We start from the raw sequence: 21,150 nt of genomic DNA on the forward strand, positions 1-21,150 counted from the left end.
AGCGCTGAACAGAGACTATCGGCGTCACAGAAACGCTGGTAAACGAGCTACGTTCCACGGCTATAATTGTATACAACAATGTTTTTTTTGTATCATTATCTTCACTCCACTTCACTTTATTTGTCCTTCAAAAAAAAGGGGGATTCACCCTGCAGAGGCCATTAAAAAATACAACAGACAGCACAGCACGCGCTACATGAATACATAATAATACGCAGCACATAAACGGAAACGCACTCATCAGAATCGAGCCAGAAACGCTCAATCAACAACTTTGCAGTTTGAGAAAACGCTGCAAAGTGAGCATGTTTGTTTGTTCGGCAGCTTCATGACGCATGCATGGCATATCGGAGTTTCCTTAATTACCAGTTTCTGACTTCCAAGTGGTAATTGTGACTGCAAACTGGGACGTTTCTGAACACTTTCTGTATTCAAACTGCCACTTCGTAGCAGTGAAGTGACAGAAATCACCTCATGTGAGCCAAAGACTGTTATTCATGGTGACGAAAGCCACGTTGAGTGAATAAAGTGCCACATCGTCAACTCACAGTATCATATATCAGTATTATACAACCGTCTCGGTCTAAAAAGGTAAAAGCTGCACCAACAATAGCACCTGTTGCTTAAATATGACACCCAGATGAGGGTGTCCGGTCACTTCACGCGCCTGCCCGTTTCATAATGTTTCACAATCTCTGCCGGGAACATTGGAGCGAAGATTCAAGGAAACATGACTATGATTTCTCCGACTGCATTAGGAGCACAGTATTTTTTTTTAGCAGGGAATGTTGCATTTTAGAGCTCGAATCTGTATTTGTGCAGTTAACAGAGCTTTACAGATACGTGACAGACAAGTTAGGAAGAAGACATTATGAATAATAAACAAGCGAAACAACTGGAGCCTCTGCTTCCATCCTCTCAAAGAGTTCACTTGTGCCGCCTTCAGACGCGTTCGTACGAGCCGGTTTCAGACAGACGGCCTTTCATTTTCACATTAAACCCTGAAGCTCTCTCTCTCCCAGTTGACTGACTGACATCTCCCCTTCCCTCAGTGGCCTTGCGCCCCCCACCCTCCTTCCCCGTTACACAACGAGCCTGGGCGTCTGGAATGTCATCCCGCATGCATCACCAGCCTTTCACTCTGCGAGCCCGACAGCCAAAGCCTCAGATCCATTCTGCCGTCTGACTGAACCGCTGCAATCCCTAATCTGCACCCCTGGTTTGAGCTGGAGGAGAGGAGGGTGGGGGTCTCCTCACTCTGTTAATCCATTTAACTGAGTAAATGGAGAGAGGGCACACCAGCTTTTTTTAACCCACCGGACCCTTAAAAAAAAAAAAAAAAAAAAGAAGGACAAACTGGTTATGCAAGACTTTAGTCCCGGCTCAGAGGAGGAAGGAATGAGGGTCAGAGGACGTCTCTGAAGTGACATCAGTGCACCCCCCCTCATTCAGCCACCTCTCACCTTGCAAAACAGGAATGGAATTCCTCTGAGTCACACACACACACACACACACACAACCTTTGGCCCTGCCACTTCAGAAATAGACGCCAACACTGTGATGCCAAGAATGTGCGACTGGCCCGTGACTTTAGCTCGTCCCCAAAATACAACGCACAAGAAAAGGGCACTGAAGTGTAGAGAAAGAGAGAGACTCAGAACTTTTCGAAGACGTATCAATCAATCATCGCTGCATCTATAAACCATTTCAAACACATTCTCTCCACAGCAGGAGCTCCATCTTTGTTTTGGTTTCAAAGTTGCCAAAATCCTTGTGTAACCCCCTCCCCCTCACCCACACAAAACATGAAGAACACACACACCCCTTGACTGCTGCGCACTGACGGATGCAAAATCACATCAAAGTCGCGTTTCACGTTCTAGACTTGAAGGTTATACAGCAACCGGCTCGTTTTAAGAATTAAAACCCCAAAAGAAAAAAAAACATACAGGATTATTTTTTTTTGGAGGCAGAGCTTTGGTGCAGCCATATGCAGAGTTAAGTGCTGCCGGAGCCTGGACACTTACCCCCGACTCCGCTAACCGCTCCCAGAGACACCAGCGACAGATAAGAGCAGCGGATTCCCCGTTAGTCCACAGTCGGTCCGACGCGCACGTTCCAAGTCCAGAGACTTTGGTGTGACTGCGACATATCGTCCTGCGCACGCCCCAGTGTTGCTGTCTGAGAACTGGAGTGTGTGGCTCTGGAAAGTGTGTGTGTGCGTTTGTGCGTGTGGATCAGCCTCTGCCCAATGGCTCTGCCCCTCCCTCTCCCTGTGTGTGTGTGTGTGTGTGTGTGTGTAATGTGGTGCGCTGACTGCAGCCAGCATTCCAGCGTACGACTCACTTCCTGTCACAGAGATACAACTGAGTGAGAGGACGGAGAGAGCGAGAGAGTGTGTGTGTGTGTGTGTGTCACGGAGGGGGTGGGTAGGTGTGGACGGCTACCGTTCTCCCCTTTTGGTAAAAGCTACTCATGAACAACTTTCATTATGAATTCTGTTGAATTTAATACTTGGTCAGCGTATGAGTCAACGGACTCTTTTTTTTCTTCTGGAAACTTTGTTAGACTAATAGCACACTTCCCAGCATGCAGGAAAAAATATTAAGCTCATGGGGCATTTGCTTCATTTTTTTCTGCTACACGCGACTCAAATCAGTCATTTATCTGGTCAAACCCCATGACAAAAGAAACTAACCACTATAGCGCTTTAAACACATTAAACTATTTCCCATGACATTTGGTCCTAGCTCGTGCTCCTTCAGCCACTTTCGCCCCCGTACTTTAACAGATTTCGTGCTCATTTTGATCCTCGTCTGAATGTAAAAGCGAACAACACAGCTCAGGACTTAATGAGTAGGCCGCATGGCGGATGAAGGATTAGACTTTAAACTGCTCGACTGGTGAAACATAACTAACAACTCTCGTCAGTATTTAACCCGAACTTCACAAGCCGTTGATTGAACTTCATGTCCTACAGTTTGTCTGTAGCGGCTTGCAAAAGACAACAGATCCAAAAGGACGGTCAAAATGGTTGAACCCTATATTTCCCACAATGCAATTTAGTAGTGTCTATTTATTAAACCTCCCTGCCTGGTACTGTAAATACCTACGCCTTTCAAACTCCATTGGCCCCAATTTATATCGCAGGCTTTTTATTCAAAATGTCAAGTATCCTGAGTATGACAGTGTAAAGATTAGTAGAGTGCCCCTTTAAATTGTGTTACAGCTCGTGAACAAAGTGAACTCTTCAACCGTTCAACTTCACACTTGAAGGTACAGAGCCACTCGTAATGTCTACGTATTTTTTTACAGTGTAGCCAGTTATATTGGTCAGCGGCCTCATTGCTCTGGTAGCAGTGCTCATGTGAGTCACTGCTGGCAACAACCAGACAAAGTTATTTATGAATGTTTTCTCTAAAGAAAGGATAACAATCGCTTGCACAATCAGTTGTGAAATTTGCGACCGTAGACACATTTCGACGTCCAGAGGGTCATGAAAGTCCTCACACGAGCCACCACATTAACCTTCAATCCAAGAAGCAAAAAAACATGACATGTGCAGTTGCAGTAAGTGTTGTTTTCATCCACGTGAGAAGGTTAAATATATATATATATATATATCACCTTTCAAGGCTTTTACTGGTCTGTCAAGACAGAACATACAGTGTATGAGCCATAGTGACATCTGCGTTTGCGCGAACACAGAATAAATTATCGCTGGATCCGTTTGTCATCTGCAGTCACAGATGAGTCTGCCTGAGCTGCTGCTGGCTGTCAGGGAAATTATTTATATTATATGCTTTACTGACCTTTTTTTCTTTATTTCCTTCAGGCAGTTCACACAAACAAAAATGACGAGGTTTGACGCTGCTCCGCTTACTCGGAAACCGGCTGCCGATGTGTGCCCGATTTGGTTCAGCGCTGTGGTTTTAGTGAGTTAATGTGAGGCGGATGATCAAGAAACTGATCTGTGGCCGACCGGACGGCAGTCAACTGATAGTGATAATAAAAAGGCAGGCGGCGGCATGGAGGACGGGGAAGTACAAACCAGTAATGGGGTTAATAAAGTCTATAGCGTGGTGGAAGTTAGAACTTCCACACAGTGGGACATTGTTGAAACTGGAACTAAAAATATTTCAACATGTTCATTACACAGTATTTAAAAATATCATAAATGCTGCTGATTTGAGTGGGAAAAACGGTGTAAATTGCGGTTCTGACCATTGCTTTAAATAGAAACATTGGAGAGCTGCAGCATCATCACCTCCCCGCCAACAACTCTGTGTTAAAGGTTACTGGATTTTAAAAGTGGAAAACCATACTCCTTTGACAAACTTAACCCGTGATGCAAAGATCAGCCTGATAACGGCCTGAGCGACAGATGTGGGGCATCTGGAGAGAAAGTGAATGTCAGGTTGCTTGTTTCTCTCCTGTGTAGTGTGTGATTTAGTGAAATGCTAAATGCTGAAAAGCGGTGCTCCTTTAACGGTAAAACACCCAGCATGTGTACGATATACACAAGTATGTTTCTTTTTTCCACGGAATGGGAAGACAGAAGACAAGAGCCTTCCTTTGCCAATATGTGATGATAAATGACTAAATTCAGCGCCGTTCATGAATCTGCTTTTACACACATCAGCATTTGTTGTTGGTGCTGCTGGGTGGAACAGTCCGGTCGGCCTCTGATGTTTAACCGGTGCACGTCATGAAAGACATTGGTCAGAGACCGACAAGCAGTCTGCCGTGTCTCTTCGCCAAGTCCCGGCAAAAAATTAATCTCTCCGTGGCGGCCTAGTTGGACACAAGTCATCATTATGTGTGTGTGTGTGTGTGTCTCATCCTACCTATTGAGGGATTTCTTTGAATTGCCGGCAGTCATGCATGTGTTTCTACATGCTTTACAAATGAGTCACCGGCACGCTGAGGTTTATTTATTTGGATTGTATTTGATTTCACGCTGGCCTCTGGGCTTCTTCACCTTCCTCACCCAGTGACTGAGTCATTCCTCCTCCTCCTCCTCCTCCTCCTCCCCCCCGGATCACATCTCACTACAGCGAGGGGAGGGGAGGGGAGAGGGAGAACAGGAGCACCGAGTGAGAGAGTAAGGGATGGAAGCATATCAGGTTTGCAACCTTGCTGCCAGAGGAGATATGAGCAGCCATTTCTGGGCGAGGTCTGCCTGAAACTCAATTCCACCACATATTTAAAAGCATCAGGAAGTCCTGTGTTCCTCGTGGCACAACCAATTTCCCCTCGCAGCCATTTTGCCCCTCACCATTTTAACCCCCCCCCCCCCCCAAATAAACATTTATGACAGAAAATAATAAAGCATGAAGAGAAGCAAACGTTTACCACGTCTGAAATGATGCGACGGCTGAAACTTCCAGAGGCTGCTTCAGTGGGAACGCCTCCCTGCGTGAACCACCGGTGAAGTCACTTCTGTGAAAACACCGACGCGCCCGTTGAAGCGGGAAGTGTGTCGCGGCGTCGGATGGCTTCCCTTTAGATCGACAGTATCGCTCCGCACCGTTTTACATTCTTGGGCTCAGTTACTGGTAAAAACAGCGATACAACGCGGACATGACCGAACGGGTTACGGGAATCTCTTTATTTCCTGCTCGATGTGTAAATGCGCGCTGCGAGCCGAGTTCTGGGTGACTTTCATCGACCCCTGGAAGTCCTTGAAAACTTCCAAAACCACAACGTGTCATTTGGAATGTGTCATTTAAAAAAAATGATACGAGAAATAGGTCTCACTTCATTTCCCCCTCTTTGAATGATGCTTCTAATGTGACACCAAGTGCTGCGGCGGAGGCCACGACTATAACAGAGTGCCAAGTAGAGCACTCCATCTTTATACAGATGAATAGATGAATATGCTCATGCATCAAGCAGCGGACTCATCGGGTCACAACATCAAGCTGTATTTAAAAAATTGGGTTTGCTGCATTTAAACACTTAAGGCGGCCATTATTGACGCTCTATGGTTCAGGTTAAGGCCACTAAAACTACTTTGTTTTTTAAAGGTTATGGAACGCTCACAGTCGGGGTTAAAATAAACGTACATTAAATGTTGAGGGATGCCGGATGCAAACGTTGTACGCCCAAACACCCCAAAGGTTTCGTGGCGCCGATACCAACGTCGCGTCACTTCCACCTTCGCTTCCGAGAGAGGACGAGGAAATGCCGGACGCCGTCGTTCCTCTGGTGCAACGTATGAGCGAAGTATTACGACTGGAGGCAAACCGGCTGCTGCTAGTTAGCACTTTGTGAACCCAGCTGTTGTTCTCAAGACGAAATAATTCAGCTTTATATCGTGATTTAAAGTGATACTGTGTGCAGCGTGCGCATCGTGCGTTTCCTTCGTCGCAGTTTGAAAGAAACAAGACAAGTCTTGTGCAATGCAGCTGGCAACGCTCGAAGAAAAAAGTGAGCTAATTATCAACCATACACAGTCTTGTCTGATGCAGCAGAGCGGACCCCTGCGTCGGCCTCCTTGCAACACGTGCTTAGTAAACATTTTCAGCGACCTCTTTCCCCAGTGACTGCGGTCGGGCATTAGCTTGAATCTGCCAATACCTGCCAACCCCCTGTCCCCCCCTCCCCCCTGCAGGCGTCCCACGTACACGTTTTCACCTTGGCGGAGCTGAGAAAGGGTCATATTTAAGAGGGGAGAAGTGGTTTTTTTGGCACGTTTACGATCCGAGTCTTCCGTTTTGAATGCCTCCCACGTTCCTGCGAATCCGTGGAATGACCGGAGCCGACCCCCTCGCAGCAGCAGCAGCAGAACTGCCGGGGACGGCTCTGCGGCGCGATTAAATGCGGCGGCCCAAGCGCTCAGAGTGGCCCGTCCGTAGGTGTGTGTGTTATGCAAACCCTAATGGATGAAAAGATCATTGTTTTCAGGACGCCCACGAAGCCGGTTCATGTAACAGAGCCACTTGTGAAATCGCAGCTTTTTAACATTTGGATCTTGGCTCTCGGAGGCGGCGATCGCTGCTGTGAGCCGACGGCGCCGAGCTGGGGGGGAGGGGGGCTTAAGGCCTCTGAGGGTGTTGTGGTTAAGTATTATACATAATGGGCTCCGGTGACAAAGTGGCTTTCTACCACTCTTTTGTTTCTTGGAAATACCGACCCAATAAGAAAAACAAAAGTAATGGAATTAAATATATATATATATATATATATACATATATAAAATGAGCTGTTGAGAGCGACTTCACACTATTCTTTAACCACAACAACAATTATATTTTCTTTTCAATGTGGCCAGCACTCCAAGTGTGTCCTGGGTAACGCTTAACTTTAAGTCCCCTGGTTTTAACATTAAATGGGTTGTATACACACACACACACACACACACACACACACACACACACACACACACACACACACACACACACACACACAACAATGGAGTTGTATGCAGCCAATATGATACTTTTAAGTGTATGTTATTGTTCACTTTTTGTTAGCAATGCTATAACGTCTCTTATGAAGACACATTTGATTTGTATCACACTTACTGGTATACATTTGTACAGCAGCTTCCACTATGGGTACCCACAGGTGTATTTGCTTACAACTACATTGTATGGGCTATAAGCCAATTATTCAGTGTTTATATACTGCTTATAAATGCTAATTACAGGGGAACTAAAATAAAGTGTTTCCAGTTCTGGTAAAATCCTGCTGATGTAGCGGAGACTTTTATTTTGAAGGTGGTACAACGCTTCCTTGAGTGTTGGTAACATATTTCTTTGTGAATACATATGTCCGGATGTAGAATTTGTACCCTGAGAAGAAAATGTTCTGTAGTTTAGCAGAAGTTAAGTGCTTCTAATATTTTACCAACTGGACGTTCATCACTTCCACTTGCCCTTTGTTTCGGTAGAAATCTGCTCATTAGAAGAGATGTTTGTTTTATCTACGATTGCGTGCGGCTATTTTTCCGTTGTAACATTTTTCAGAAAGACTGAATTTTATAGAGCTCTTTCGAACATCAACGTGGATTTTATGCCGCCTTTCTTTATTTCCTCTCGTTCTGTACTTTTCATTGGGGGAGGCCACGGAGAGAATTTATGCGAGAGAGTATGCTTTGTTTCTCCAGAATTGCGGGAAAGTTATGCTGATGCCATCTGTGGAGCCTCGCAATAAAATGCAAGACACCAGCCCAGCATCCAAAAGTATATTATCAGATTTAAACTTTCCTCTTTTCAGAAAACAACAAGACAAGGTGTCCTTTGTAACCTTAACTCTGCAAACATGTTTAAAAAGACAATTTGGGTAAAAGACAACATTGTATTTACTCCTCTGGATAAGAGCGAATTGATAAAAGTGGAAACAAACCTTTTTGAGATAGTATCAATGGAAATCGTCTCTCTCTTGCTAGTCGAGGATTAACTTTTTATCTCCCGATGTGAATGTTCTAAATGGGCTTTGAAGGGCGGAAGTCGCTAACTACAGAATGTGTTAGTGCCGAGATCGAGCCTTCAAAAGGTAGGTGATCCTACCTGCTTCTGGGCAGGAACATGGACTCCTTGATGAAGACGGAGCCGGACAACAGGATGTACCAGCAGCTGCCGATGTCGTCGGGGCTGGAAGACAGAAAGAAAAGACACATTGAGCACAAATTGGCCAAAATATAAAAAGGACTTGGACTCAGGAATTGCGTAAAACTGGCGAGACACATTGAGCAATTCTTATGGAAAATCTACTCATTCACTAGTATACATGATTTCAAATTAAATATTGCAAGGCAGTTTCAGGACACACACTTTAAATGCCAAAAGGACACTGCTGACATTCCTGGTCCACTATGATTGTGGACTAGATTTGTTTATGTTATGTTAGTAACACAAAACCAGATATGGAAAAGGGCATCAAGTTGGGCTTTGGGAAAATGTGACGTGAATTTCTCATATTTTCCAACTTTACTATTGATCTATAAATGTAGAAAATAAAAAAGGGGAGGTCTGAGGGTAAATTTAGAAACTTTTGGAGCTGCTTGCTACTTTCTTTGGAAAAAGAAGTTGGCACTACTGTACTGAGTTTTTCCTTAGATAAATATTCTTTAATCTAACATACTCTTGCCAGTATCTCAAGATTACAAACCCTATCTTCACTGCTGATATGTTCCATTTTGCTTGATCTACATCAGGGGTCTCAATGTGGGGCCACCGCTGGTATTGTGATCTCATCGGAGGGCCACACAAGAAGCGCAATATTTATGAACGTTTACTTATTTATTTACTTTTACATTTATAACATATGTTCGTCATACATAACAAAAAAAGGCAACCAGCAGTTAATAACTTTGAAATTGAAACTGCACCAAAAAATGCAATCTTTGAATACATTTGTACTTTATTCTATTTCTTGCCAGACACCTGGCAGCGCTTCTGCTCACAGCTCAGCCACATTGACCCTGATCCAGGTCACAGTGGAAACCCTGATCACAGCTTCTCGAAGCCTGGACCTGTACTATGTATTAAAGTTCATAGTCGAAAAAGGTTTCTCACAGATATGTGCTTCCAAAAAGGCACATTACTCGACTGATCACTTTTGTCAGCTCAGGGAAAAGATGGAGGCAATTCTCTCATAAATTGTCCAGTCATGTCTGGTTTTCCTTGTGCCTCTCTGAATTTAGCTTTTAGATCACTAACAGTCAATAAGTTCCATTTGCAACATTCTCGGGACACTCAAGTCAGCAAAACGCAGATCAAACTCCTGCAGTAGGTTTTCAATAGCAGAGGCATATTCCTCTCCACTGAAGGCCGTTACCTCATCCACATGTTAACCCATGTTGTGAAATGGCTGAGACTTTTTGCAGAAAGAAAGAGAAAGAGTGTTTTCGTGGAGAAGGCTTTTCACATTTTCCTAAGTTGCTGTGATTAGCTGACCAGGGCCCTGGAGCTTCAGGTTAAGGATGTTCAGCTCCTGTGTTATCAGAATCAGAACCATTTATTTGCCAAGTATGTTACACATACGAGGAATTTGTCTTGGTGGGTGGTGCATACCTTAGACAAACAACAACAATCAACACAATAGGTGCAATAGGAAAATACTATAGGAAAATAAAGTCCACTAGGAAAGCAAGGTCCATAACCCATCTTGGATCATCAAGTTCAGAAACATCCATTCTCATCTTCCATGAATTTCTTCACTTCTGCTCTCAACTAAATAAAATCTCTTCAGGACATTTCCCACATCACCATATGTTGACTCAACTTCTTCTAAAATGGCCCTGAACTGGCGGTGCTGTAAACTCCTGGACCTGATGTAGTTGACATGTTTCAGGACAACACATGACGTGTTCATAGTCCAAGCATTTACTGCACAGGTTGGTGTATAATGCAGTGCAGAACTGCTGGATCTGCATTTTCCTCCTCTGACCTTCTTGGGATCAGCGCTACCAGTCCTTTGATTTTGGGAGCATCCGTGGTAATGCCCACCAGTCTGTTCCAGGTCAACCAGCTCCCTCAATCACAGCACAGCTCCTGAAATATATCCTTGGCTGTAGTGCGACCGTGCGTTGGACACAAACTCAGCAATTATTCCGTCACTTCGAATGGCTCATTAATACCCCTTTATGAATATGACTCGCTGAGCCTAGTCGGTTTTGTCTGAGCTCGTCGAGCGCCGCGGAGTATTCAGTGAAACCTCGGGCTTTTTCACGTAACTGATCATAGATGTCACTCGACAGCTCGTTAATCCGCTCTGCCGACAGATATTGCTGAACAAGCGCTTCTTTTCTGGACACAGAATATCAGCGACATGCAACATGGCATCCTTCAGAAAGTGGCCTTCGGAGAACGGCTTTCCTGCTTTGGCGATTAACTCACTCACCATATTACTTCATGAAAAAGACTTTGCTGAGACTCGAGTCCTTTCTGAAGCTGCGTGGCTCGTTTTTCCCTCTCCCAGGTACTTCTCATACGGTTCTCTGTGATTATATTCCTTTAAAATGGAGATTTCTTTTTTTTTTTTTGCATATGAGGCAAGTGGCATTTGCATTAGGTGCGTGTGAGGAAAAACGCGCGAGTTTGAGACCCATGATCTCCATGGTGACGCACTGGTGCTGCGATTTTATGCATCAACGATGTAAGCCCTGCTCACTGACCCAAATCAGATCACTACTTTCATGAAAAAAAGAAGTTGTTAAAAGGAGAAAACATGAGAAAGAGAGCGAGTTGGAGAGTGAGAACTATGAATGAACTGAGGAATCATCGCTCATCCTCCCACACAGTCGAAGGAAATTGGGCATCGCAGACGAAGTAAACTCGGACTGACCTCTGGATGACGTAGCTGGCTGTCAGCTTCTTACAACGTGACGAATAAACAAACACACAGGAGACACACACACACACACACACACACACACACTCTCTTACTTTAATGTAAATTGCGGACGCTTTTTCCCCCTAGGCATTATGTGGCATTAGTAGGGAACCGACGGCCTTATTAAGGAACATCAAAAGATTCCACTGAGCGGGGAGTTTGCCTCAAGATAAACAATTTAGTAAATATGAAATTAAATGCAGAGTCAGTATTAATAAAAGCATGCTGGTCATTTTTAAAGGATGAAAGTTTTTTGTTGTTGTTTTTAATGCATCCGTTTAGTTTGTTTTGCCCCTCTAGTTTATCTCATGACGTGCACGGCTACTGGAGGGATTGCAAACGAGATAATCTCACAAGGCTGAGACGCACTGCGTCTTGTACATGCAGGGATTATCAAAGAGGACGCGCATGTTAACTCACGGAGAACGTAAACAGGCGCGATGTACACGGATAATGACGTTAGCGCTGGCTTTGATTCATACGCAGCCGGCCAGACGGATCAGCGGCCGAACATAACGCATGAGCTCTGCCTGAGTTTCATTCTAGTTTTTCAGTTCTGCATCAAACGGGTCACCTGACAGCCCCTGGGCAGTAAAGAGGAAGTAGAAACCCAGAGAGGGAAGTATTCTCATGACACCCAACACCGATACCATCGTTTTTTAGCGCTGGGAACTTGACATGAGCGCTTGAGTTTGAGTTTCAGCAGAGCCGCGGACAAAAATAGGCTCGTCAGGAAACCGCTTTCATTTTTGCCCCGATGACTCTGAACAAGTAAAGCTGCAGAAACTAGGAATATTTTAATAGATTTAATGTTTTTTTCATCTTCTTTTTCTCGGTTTGTTGCCTTTATTGCTTGTTTCAGCATCCTGACTATATTCAAACAAAACAGATATTCAAAGTGTGTGAGTTTGTCATTTGTTTCATCCTCTTTTTTTTTACTAAAACTGTGAAATAGAACTATGCATGATGAAGGAAGCTTGTTTTAATGCATGTAATATGTAGTATTAAGCAATAATACTAATTTAGCATTAATCCTTTTTACATTTAACAGTTACATTTTGGGAAATACACACTTATTTGCTTTAGATGAGGATAATTTCCGCTCTCGTGTTTGTACTGTGAATATAAAGCTACAGCAAGCAGCCAGATTAGCTTAGCATAAGTCTGGAAACAGGAGAAAAACAGCCAGCCTTCACATTTATTATACAGTGCTATCAAACTTCTCATCCAGCTCTAGGCGAGAAAAGTGGATTGCCCAGAATATCATGTTAGAAATAATTAGACAGACAGTTATTTTGGAAAGTGTAAAAAAGAAGAAACAAATCTGATGTGCTGCTTCATTATCAGTCTGCATTGGTTCAGGTGTTACTTTTAAAGCTTCACCCGAGGGTGTGAAAACCCGTAATTATCTTTGCTATGAAAAGCGCAGCATCAAGTTAAGCCTCCATCCGTCTATTTACCAGCTGGGACTGTAAAAAAAAAAAAAAAAAAAAAAAAAAAAAAAAAAAAAAAAAAAAAGAGACAACACCTCATCACGGACAAAGATCGTCTGCTCATCCAGCTGGAATTAAAACACGTGTACCTGAAGGTGCTCTGGCGTTAATAAGGCAGCAGTTCGTGTGATAGCACTGAATATTTTCACCTGGTCTGAGTGGGACTTTTTAAATTGAAACCAAAAGGGAAAAGAAAAAAGAAAAATCAATGACCAGTCAGACGTCAGCAAAGTGGGACTGGTTTTTGCTTACCGAAAGGTAAAGGATGGGTGCACTTATTAAAAAACACCCGCACACAAACATTCACACGCAGCATCGCTCTGCTGACGGAGTTTGTTTTTCCCCTTAATCACAGAGAACAAAGTCTCACCCCTCCTTCGCCTCTCCTCCTCTCTACCCTTGTCTTGCAGAACTAATGAGGCTGTAGACGGCACACCCTACTGACACAGTGCAAAAAAAAATCCTCCCAAAAGCATCTTCTCCTCTTCCCTCTTCCTGATCTCCGCCTCTCGCTCCGGCCTTTTCATGCTTCTTCCTTTGCGTTCGGAGATGACACGAATGAGGTGCTTCAATTATTAATTGCCGGCAAGGCGGATGCACGGAGCGCCTCGCATAGCTGAGGAGGAGGAAGAGGAGGAAGAAGAGGAGGAGATACAATGTTTAAAAAGTAGGAGATCGGAGACTCTTATGCGCCGCGACAGCTTGACTGAACTGGGTCACGAATAGTGGAAGCGATCGTCAAACGGTAAACATGACTCACAAAGCCTCCGCCTGGGAAGCATTTAACAGCCGGGTATCGGGTTCTCCGGGTACCATGGATACGGTGGAAAGGGGGTAAAATGATGATGTGATGAGGGCAATTATGCAATGAGAAGCCAGTTTATTTTTAAAATGTAAAGTTTTATTCAAGAATGAAATGCACTTCCTGCTGTGAAAAATACTCGTTAGTTAGAATCAGACATTCACTTCTTAACTTCTGACTTAACAGGATACAAATCATTTGCATCTTATTGATACGTGATGCTCGAGTGACTCTTCTTCCCGAGGGTACGCAGCGGTTTGGACCGACAGGACGGACCGATGACGGGAGTTTCAAAACAAAAGTAGTGTGTCGAGCGATACAAACAAGCAGCTAACAATACGCCCACTTTGAGTTGGTATTGTTTTCAACATGAAGCGCTCACGAGACCCTCAAAGCCACAATGCTATTGAGACGTTGTGAAATAAAGCTTTCTTAATTGGTCTATTGTCATCTAAAGCAAAAGTGAGAGTGAGAGGACCGAGAGGTTACTGCTTAATGTTACTTAAAGAGTTTGAATACAACGAAAGGTTTCTGACCAGCAGATTGGGGATTTTGCTAAAATTGATTTTAATCCAGGTATTATCAAAGAACAACATGTTTTTATAATAGTGGTTACAATGCTTTTAAAACAAGATTATTGCCAATGCCGTTTGAGCTGCATGTTAAACACCCGGTTTATTTGAAGAAGATGTGTTGCGACACCCAGCCGATGCTCTGATGAAGTGTTTTTGTTTTTTCTCGCCTGGCAACAGCTTGCTGGACTCGGACCGATGCCGCCCAGCGACGAGAGACGAGTTCTTCTTCCTCTTTTAATAACTTCAATCAAAAACATGTACAGAACTGTAGCTCTGCCTGCAAAGGTGAAATTGGATTTCCCCGCGGCACGCGTAGCCGGTAAAGACTGTTTTCCTGGCAACACTACAACCCGACTTAACCGTCAGTAGTTGTTTCCATGACGACATCATACAATGGGTGGCTCAAGCTGCTTGCTTTAACTGGAAACGCGTTGAAATGCCACGAAAGACGGACGTGGTCACAGCTTTAAAGACAGGCTGGCTTCACTTCTAAAGTCCTCGTTAAAAAAAACTGATTAAATGTACGGCTGCAACTAACAATTACTTTCATTGTCATTAACCTGCCAATTATTTTCTCAATTAATCCAACGGTCGCTAAAATTGCAATGGTCTTCAATTGTCTAGTTCAAAACAGCCTACAGTCACACAGGGAACAATGATGCCAATTAATTTAGTGTTGATTGACTAGTTATGGGAAAACAAATCTAATTAAAAAGCAAAACACACTATTTGACTCCAATGCCCGTAATTTGATGTTCGTGAAAAAAAAGAGAAAGACTTCCAAGCGGGAAACGACAAAACGCCATGGCATAGCACATCTAAAACAAAAAGGATGGTGTTTTCAGCTGGACCACGCAGATTAGTAAGGGGTCAAAGGTCAAGGGTTACACTGAAAGAGCTGACATGGAAGAGGTTATAAAGGCAGACCAGAAGGTACTATCCCCTCTTCCCCAGCCTCTGTTAAATGTGCCAGGTCAGCCTCCATCTCAGGAGGGCTTTAGCACTATAATCTGTGGATGCTCTCACAGCATGGGATGTTTTTATGACATATTGAGTGTGACTGTGTGTGTGTGACTGTGTGTGTGACTGTGTGTGTGTGTGTGAGTGTGTGTGGTGTTTGCACTTTAGCAATCTAGAGCCCCAGGCAGGAAAAATGAGTACTTTTATAACTATTACATCCTCCTATCATTGCTTTAGGACTGCCAACTGTCGGGGATAGTTAGAGAGAGATTATGAGTGTGCGGGTCATTAACTGGGGCATTTGTATGAATCCGAGTGCTCTTTTCTCCCAACATTATGGAAGAAAAAAACAACAAAAAACAAACACCCATTTGGTATGTAGCCAGGATTTAGTTCTGTGTAAAACGTTCTTCTGGATGCCGTTTGCTCTCAACTCAAAAGGAGGAATATCGAGAAGAAAGATGGCTGCCAAACAGCGACATTTTGCTCCAATTTATGTCAAGCAAGGGCAGAAGTAGCTAAAATGCTGCATAACCGATTAGAGAAAGAATCATCTGGGCTTTTGAAAGGGCGTTTAAAAGTAGAACAAAATTAGTAAAAAATGAAACAATTGATTAGCTTGTAATGAGTTACAACTGATATATTATACATTTGGTTTTTGGACTGTTGGTTGGTGATCGAGTCACCACCGTAGGAAAAAAGTCTCTTCCTCGAGTCTAATTTTGTCCAGTTTGTTGAAGCATGCTCTTCACAGACAGCCATTTAAATCACAAACATCCCGCTGTAAATGTCTTTTCACCAGTGATTGATCAAGGTTCCCAGTCCGAGCTCGTCGGTTTCACTGCAGGCAGATTCCCTTCACACGCTCCGGTGGGCATGAGAATAAAAATCAATGGATCAATATACGCTACTGTTGATTTTTCTTTTCGTTGACGGAAGACTGGGCGAGTGAAGCAATGTACACGTCTCGCTCACTGGGGATTCAAGTTAAAAACCAGCCGGTGTAGTGTGGAAAAAATGTCCGTGGGGTGACATTACCGTACTTCCACTTTTGGGAATATCTCGACGGCGCCCGCTCAAAGGGAACGCCAGGCTGCACACGAAAAATAAACTTGCTTGGCACAATTATGTATGAAACCGCCAATGAGACGTATTGACCTGTTAGTCGAAGGTGCCAGAATCGTTCCTGCACACTTTAACCACTGAGTGAATCCCAACACACTGTAGTTGTACTCTGTAAAAGAGACAAATACAAATATACATTTAACTGTTTAGTTAAACTTTCTAAATGGTCTCCATAACGGCCATTTATGGTCACCGAAACCAGAGCTTTCACCACTGGAGTGTCCCGCCTGGAGCATTTCAAAAAGCACCTTCCAATGGAGCGTGGTTTTTCCTTCAAGGAAATGAACCTATGACTCAACGTGCGGGGATTACAATTTTTACAACTTAATAGAGATACGATCACAATTAAATTCCCCATTGCCTTTTAGAGCCCTCGTTTCCCTGCAGATTATTGCCGTTGTTATAAATAGACGATGAACTGAAGACAGGCTGTTAAAAGCTTGTATTTTCACAAGAGAAGGTTGATTAAGATCTCGCACGGGAGGAAAGTCAATCTCCTCTGCTGCTGTTTAACACCCTGCTCTTATCAGGAAGAACCCTGACAGACTTGCTATAGGTTCACACATGCATGCACTTGTGCACGTACACACAGTTGTGCACAGACGCAACTAGAAACTGCGACACTCGTGCTAATTAAATCGACCAATAAAGTTTTTAAAAAAAAGGACAATAACCGGCTGTGTTGATGTTTTGCCTGGAGGTAAACTTAGAAAAGTAGTTTCATTCTACTCTACTGTTATTCCTCTTTTATATAAGACACACGCATTACAAATTACAATTATTTAGACTGAATTGCGATATGATATGCAAATTGAAGGGAATTCTTTTTTTTTTTTCATAATTCTCTCTCATTTTCATTGAAAAACATGCTCAAATGATTAGGATGTGATTTTTTTGCGGGGATCGGTACCAACGAAATCTGTTTTCTTATGTCTGTAGAATGTGATGTGGAGGACAGGACTTCGCCGCATCATGACAATATTTAATACAAATAAATGGCATTTTGACCCTTTAACAAATATTGAACCTCAAAGGATTTGAAACGTGCCGTGTCTGCATGACGCGTGTCTAGTGAACGCATGTTCTGGGAGGTAGATAACATGATGTTTGTATGTAAATAATAGTAAATTAATTAATAAATTAATACCAAAGTCCACCGGAGTCCAAGCCTGAGTCAGGAGGAGCCTCAGCTGATGAAGCTTTGACCCGTGTCGCTGCGTTGGTCGTATTGAGGTATTATACGTCTACACTGTTTACGTGTTAAAAAAAAAAAAAAAAAACACCTTTTTATTTGCATATTAAGGAATTTGACGAGAACATCCAAGAATGCTCTTTAATGATACCACTAAAAATACAAAGAGACTGTGACTGTGTGTGTGTGTGTGTGTGTATGTGTCCTGAGGGAATCTTGTGGAAACTGGAGTCTATTATGCGACCCCTGTCTAATCTGCATTCCTATTGTTTAATCAGCTCCCACACCGCCGATGGCTTCTAATGAAGTGTTGACTCTTCCCTGTCATCCCCCAACACACACGTAGGTATAGAGCCTGCATTTTCACACACACACACACACACACACACACGGGATCAAGAGACATACAAAAAGGGACATTTCGCCCTCTGTCGCCCCTCGAGAGGCTGATAACTTTAATTAACGGTCTTAATTCTCACAATGGGTGTTCGAAAGACATCGACATGCGACAGCAGTCGAACCCCTAACCTACTACAGTTGTTGCAGCCTTTTAACAAAAAACACAATCAGAAGCTGTCTGGGAGAAATGTCAATACAGCTTTACGAGCATATTAACCCTCCACAGCACCCGGCTGCAGGTTTTCGGTCTGGATTCGTTACACAACGCTTTAATGAATTCAACCTTCTGGGTTCTTGTTCTTCAGCATTGCTATAGAGCGGTTTAATTTGACTTTGACACACACACACACACACACACACACGTCGCTCCGCTGACCAGCCGTGCCTCAAGTCATCCTTTACGCTGAATAACAGGCTATGATCACACAGAATTTCATTGGTTACATTGCCTGCCCCCTGTTTTGTCTTCTTAATTTTACGTGTTCATACGCTGGTCGGTGTGCAAGAATTCAACCAAATAAACATCGATGTCCATTTGCGCGCAGACAACCGCGCCCATGCAGTTCCAGACACCGTGGTACTTACTAGTACAGCACTTCATTGGCCTCATGTCTCTCGTAACGCACCGTCTCGCACATCATCCTGCAGGAGGAGAGGAGAGAAAGTGGCAGTCAGAAAACAAGAGGAGGAAGCAGTCACCCTGGTTGGTTAGCAATGTTACAAATCAGGACAGAAAGAAAAGGGAATAGATCCAGACATTGTTCTCATAAGGGTGGCGCTTCAAATAATAAACCTCACTCTTGATTCTCGTGTATTTTGTCGTCACACCTACAATGATAGTGATTTCCTACATTTCCCCAGAAGGACTAGTGTGCGTATCCTATAGATGTATGAATGACTGAAGGTTTTATCCTCAGTGTAGATTTATGAGGAGAACAGCACGGCACGCCAGCCTTGTGGCCGCTTTGCATTGTGGTCTACGGGGAGTCGGTTGGTCTGAGACTTCTACGGTGCATTTCTGTGGCGGTTAGTATTTTTATTGCCGTGACATGTAACGCTTAAAGTTTCAGATACGGGTTTGAGATCTGCTGTTGATACCTTTATGTGACATACAGGCTGCTTCATGTTTCTTTATGTTGGGTCATATTTTCCACTGACTTTCCTTCAGATGTTCCCTTTGAAAATCGGTCGAGGCTGCTTTATGCTTGCATGGCTCTAAACTGTAGAAAAAACACTTCATTTAGAAAGGAAAACTTCGTGGCATTTGTAAAACCACGGATCTTTATGGGCCTTTTATTTTGCCATATATCACCCCCCCATTTAATTTTTCGTCTTTTTTTGTTCTTTGTAGCGTGTCATAGTATTGTTGCCAAACACTTGATCATCTTTATTATTATTCATTAGTTACTTTTATTTGTTTGTTGTTGATGACAGTACTGATGAAAGCCTTAAATAGGCCGTTACTCATTCACCGCACCATGATTGACTTTTTTTGTGGGGATTTTAACAATGAACAACAATTAACCACAGAGTCACAAGACTATTTATGCTTCCACTCCCACAAACAAGTGTCATTCATCCGGGTAAAACGAGCTCATTCTGTGCAGCACTTTCTCTTCCTCAAATCAGCTGCAGACTCACTTTGTGCTCCCACTTCCCTCATTACTGAATCCTTGTTTCCTTAGTTTAGGAACATTAAACATGAAGGATGTAAAGTAATAATAATAATATGAAAGTACTAACACGATTCAACCAAGGATTTAACACTCATTCATCGTTATTTTGCGAGAGGAAATGATGCTTCACATTTGTAAAATCGCTGATCTGATTTCTTTCTTTTTCCCCTCCATAACATAAAACAGGAGAAGAAGTCATCCACATCAGGCTTTTCCCAAAAACGCCTCCAGAGAAGGCGACTGCGCCTCAACTTTACAGACAGGCAGCTATAGTAAACAGAAGCTGATCAAAACAGAAAATAGCTGGCGGGCGACCGTCGCGTCGCAGCCGCTGCACAGCGGCAGGAGAGAAAAAACAATCCCGGCTCGAGAAAATGAGTCGGTGTGAGAAAAAAAAAATACACCGGGACAACAACACATTCCTCTCAGATGAAAAGTGGAGGGGAAAAAAGATCTATAACATAATCCCATAGTTAGTGGGATGGCTGGGAAGTGTATTTTCTTTTTTTTTTTTTGAAGGATGGGAAACTCAAAGTTGGCAGGAGTGGCGGACTTGTCTGTGGGATCACGGGGACATTCCTCAGGATCCAAACGGCGGGGAGGAGAGAGGGAGCGCTACTGTCGGGTGGGAGGCCTCCGTGGGGTCACACAGTGGAATGTTCCAGCTCGCGGGTCATGTACTGCTACATTGTTTTTCCGCCGCCAGTATAATCCACATGTATGCACACAAGGCATGCTGGGAACAGACTTCTGACATGGCAGTGTTTGGAAAGTCTGCGCCAGACAGAAACGTCCGGGAGGCGAGCGGCGATGATGACAGGACAGAACCGGCGCGTTCACGTCAGCGGCGTTTTAGTCAGAGGTTGAGATCATTTTGTATTTATTTTGTAAAGACAAACGTCTTATTTTTTTCGCAATCCCCAAAAGAAATACGCTTCAATAGAGCGAGAGAGAGAGCGAGAGCGGCTCCATATGGACCCCATACATCCATACATACATACATTTGCCTTTCATTGTCTGAATGGAAGTCAGATATGAACTCTGACTCCAACAGACAGTGAAAACAAAAAGAGTGAGAGCTGAAATTATGGCTGTAACTAATGATTACTTTCATAAAAAAAAATCACAATCACAATTTTAATAATGTCAAAAGGGCAAGGCCTTAAATGTTCTATGTTTTTCTGCACCAGCAGTCCCAAAGACATTAAAGTGACTATGACACGAGGAGCGAACATCTGGAGAGAGAAGTCGATCCCTCGTCTACTTCTCACCGGTCCAATGCGGTGATGAATGAACCTCCTCTCTATTAAGAGTTGGCTGTAGTTACATTTCATATCATGTGTACCCGCCTGCAAGAAAACAATGGATCCTATAACTTGGTTCAAAAAGTGATAACCCAGACAGATAATAATGAACACGAATCAAGCTTCAAATACCTTTTTTAAATCTTTTCAATACCAATCATGCAAAACATACTTAGTACACGTGCACAGTAGATGGATTGCAGTCATTGTGCCTTATTTAAGGGGGCAGAGTGGCTGCTGGAATAGAAAAAACAGACTAATCTCACTCCCTGTTTGGCTGG

General features: G+C 43.4%; 1 protein-coding gene across 2 annotated transcripts in view; it reads right to left on the bottom strand.

Annotated features, from left to right (window-relative positions):
* The window catches only part of rapgef2b (Rap guanine nucleotide exchange factor 2b), a gene marked incomplete at its 3' end in the record, with an annotated part of 94,751 nt that overhangs the window by 49,375 nt on the left and 24,226 nt on the right, over window positions 1-21,150 (bottom strand). For both annotated transcript variants that reach the window (XM_079228415.1, XM_079228416.1), the window contains exons 3-4: window positions 18,475-18,531; window positions 8,517-8,600 (exon numbers count right to left, since the gene is read on the bottom strand). In XM_079228415.1, the coding sequence (XP_079084541.1) occupies window positions 8,517-8,600; window positions 18,475-18,531 (141 nt within the window). The remainder of the gene's footprint in view (window positions 1-8,516; window positions 8,601-18,474; window positions 18,532-21,150) is intronic.

The sequence above is a fragment of the Taurulus bubalis genome, assembly GCF_910589615.1.
Source record: "Taurulus bubalis genome assembly, chromosome: 13".
Lineage (NCBI taxonomy): Eukaryota > Metazoa > Chordata > Actinopteri > Perciformes > Cottidae > Taurulus > Taurulus bubalis.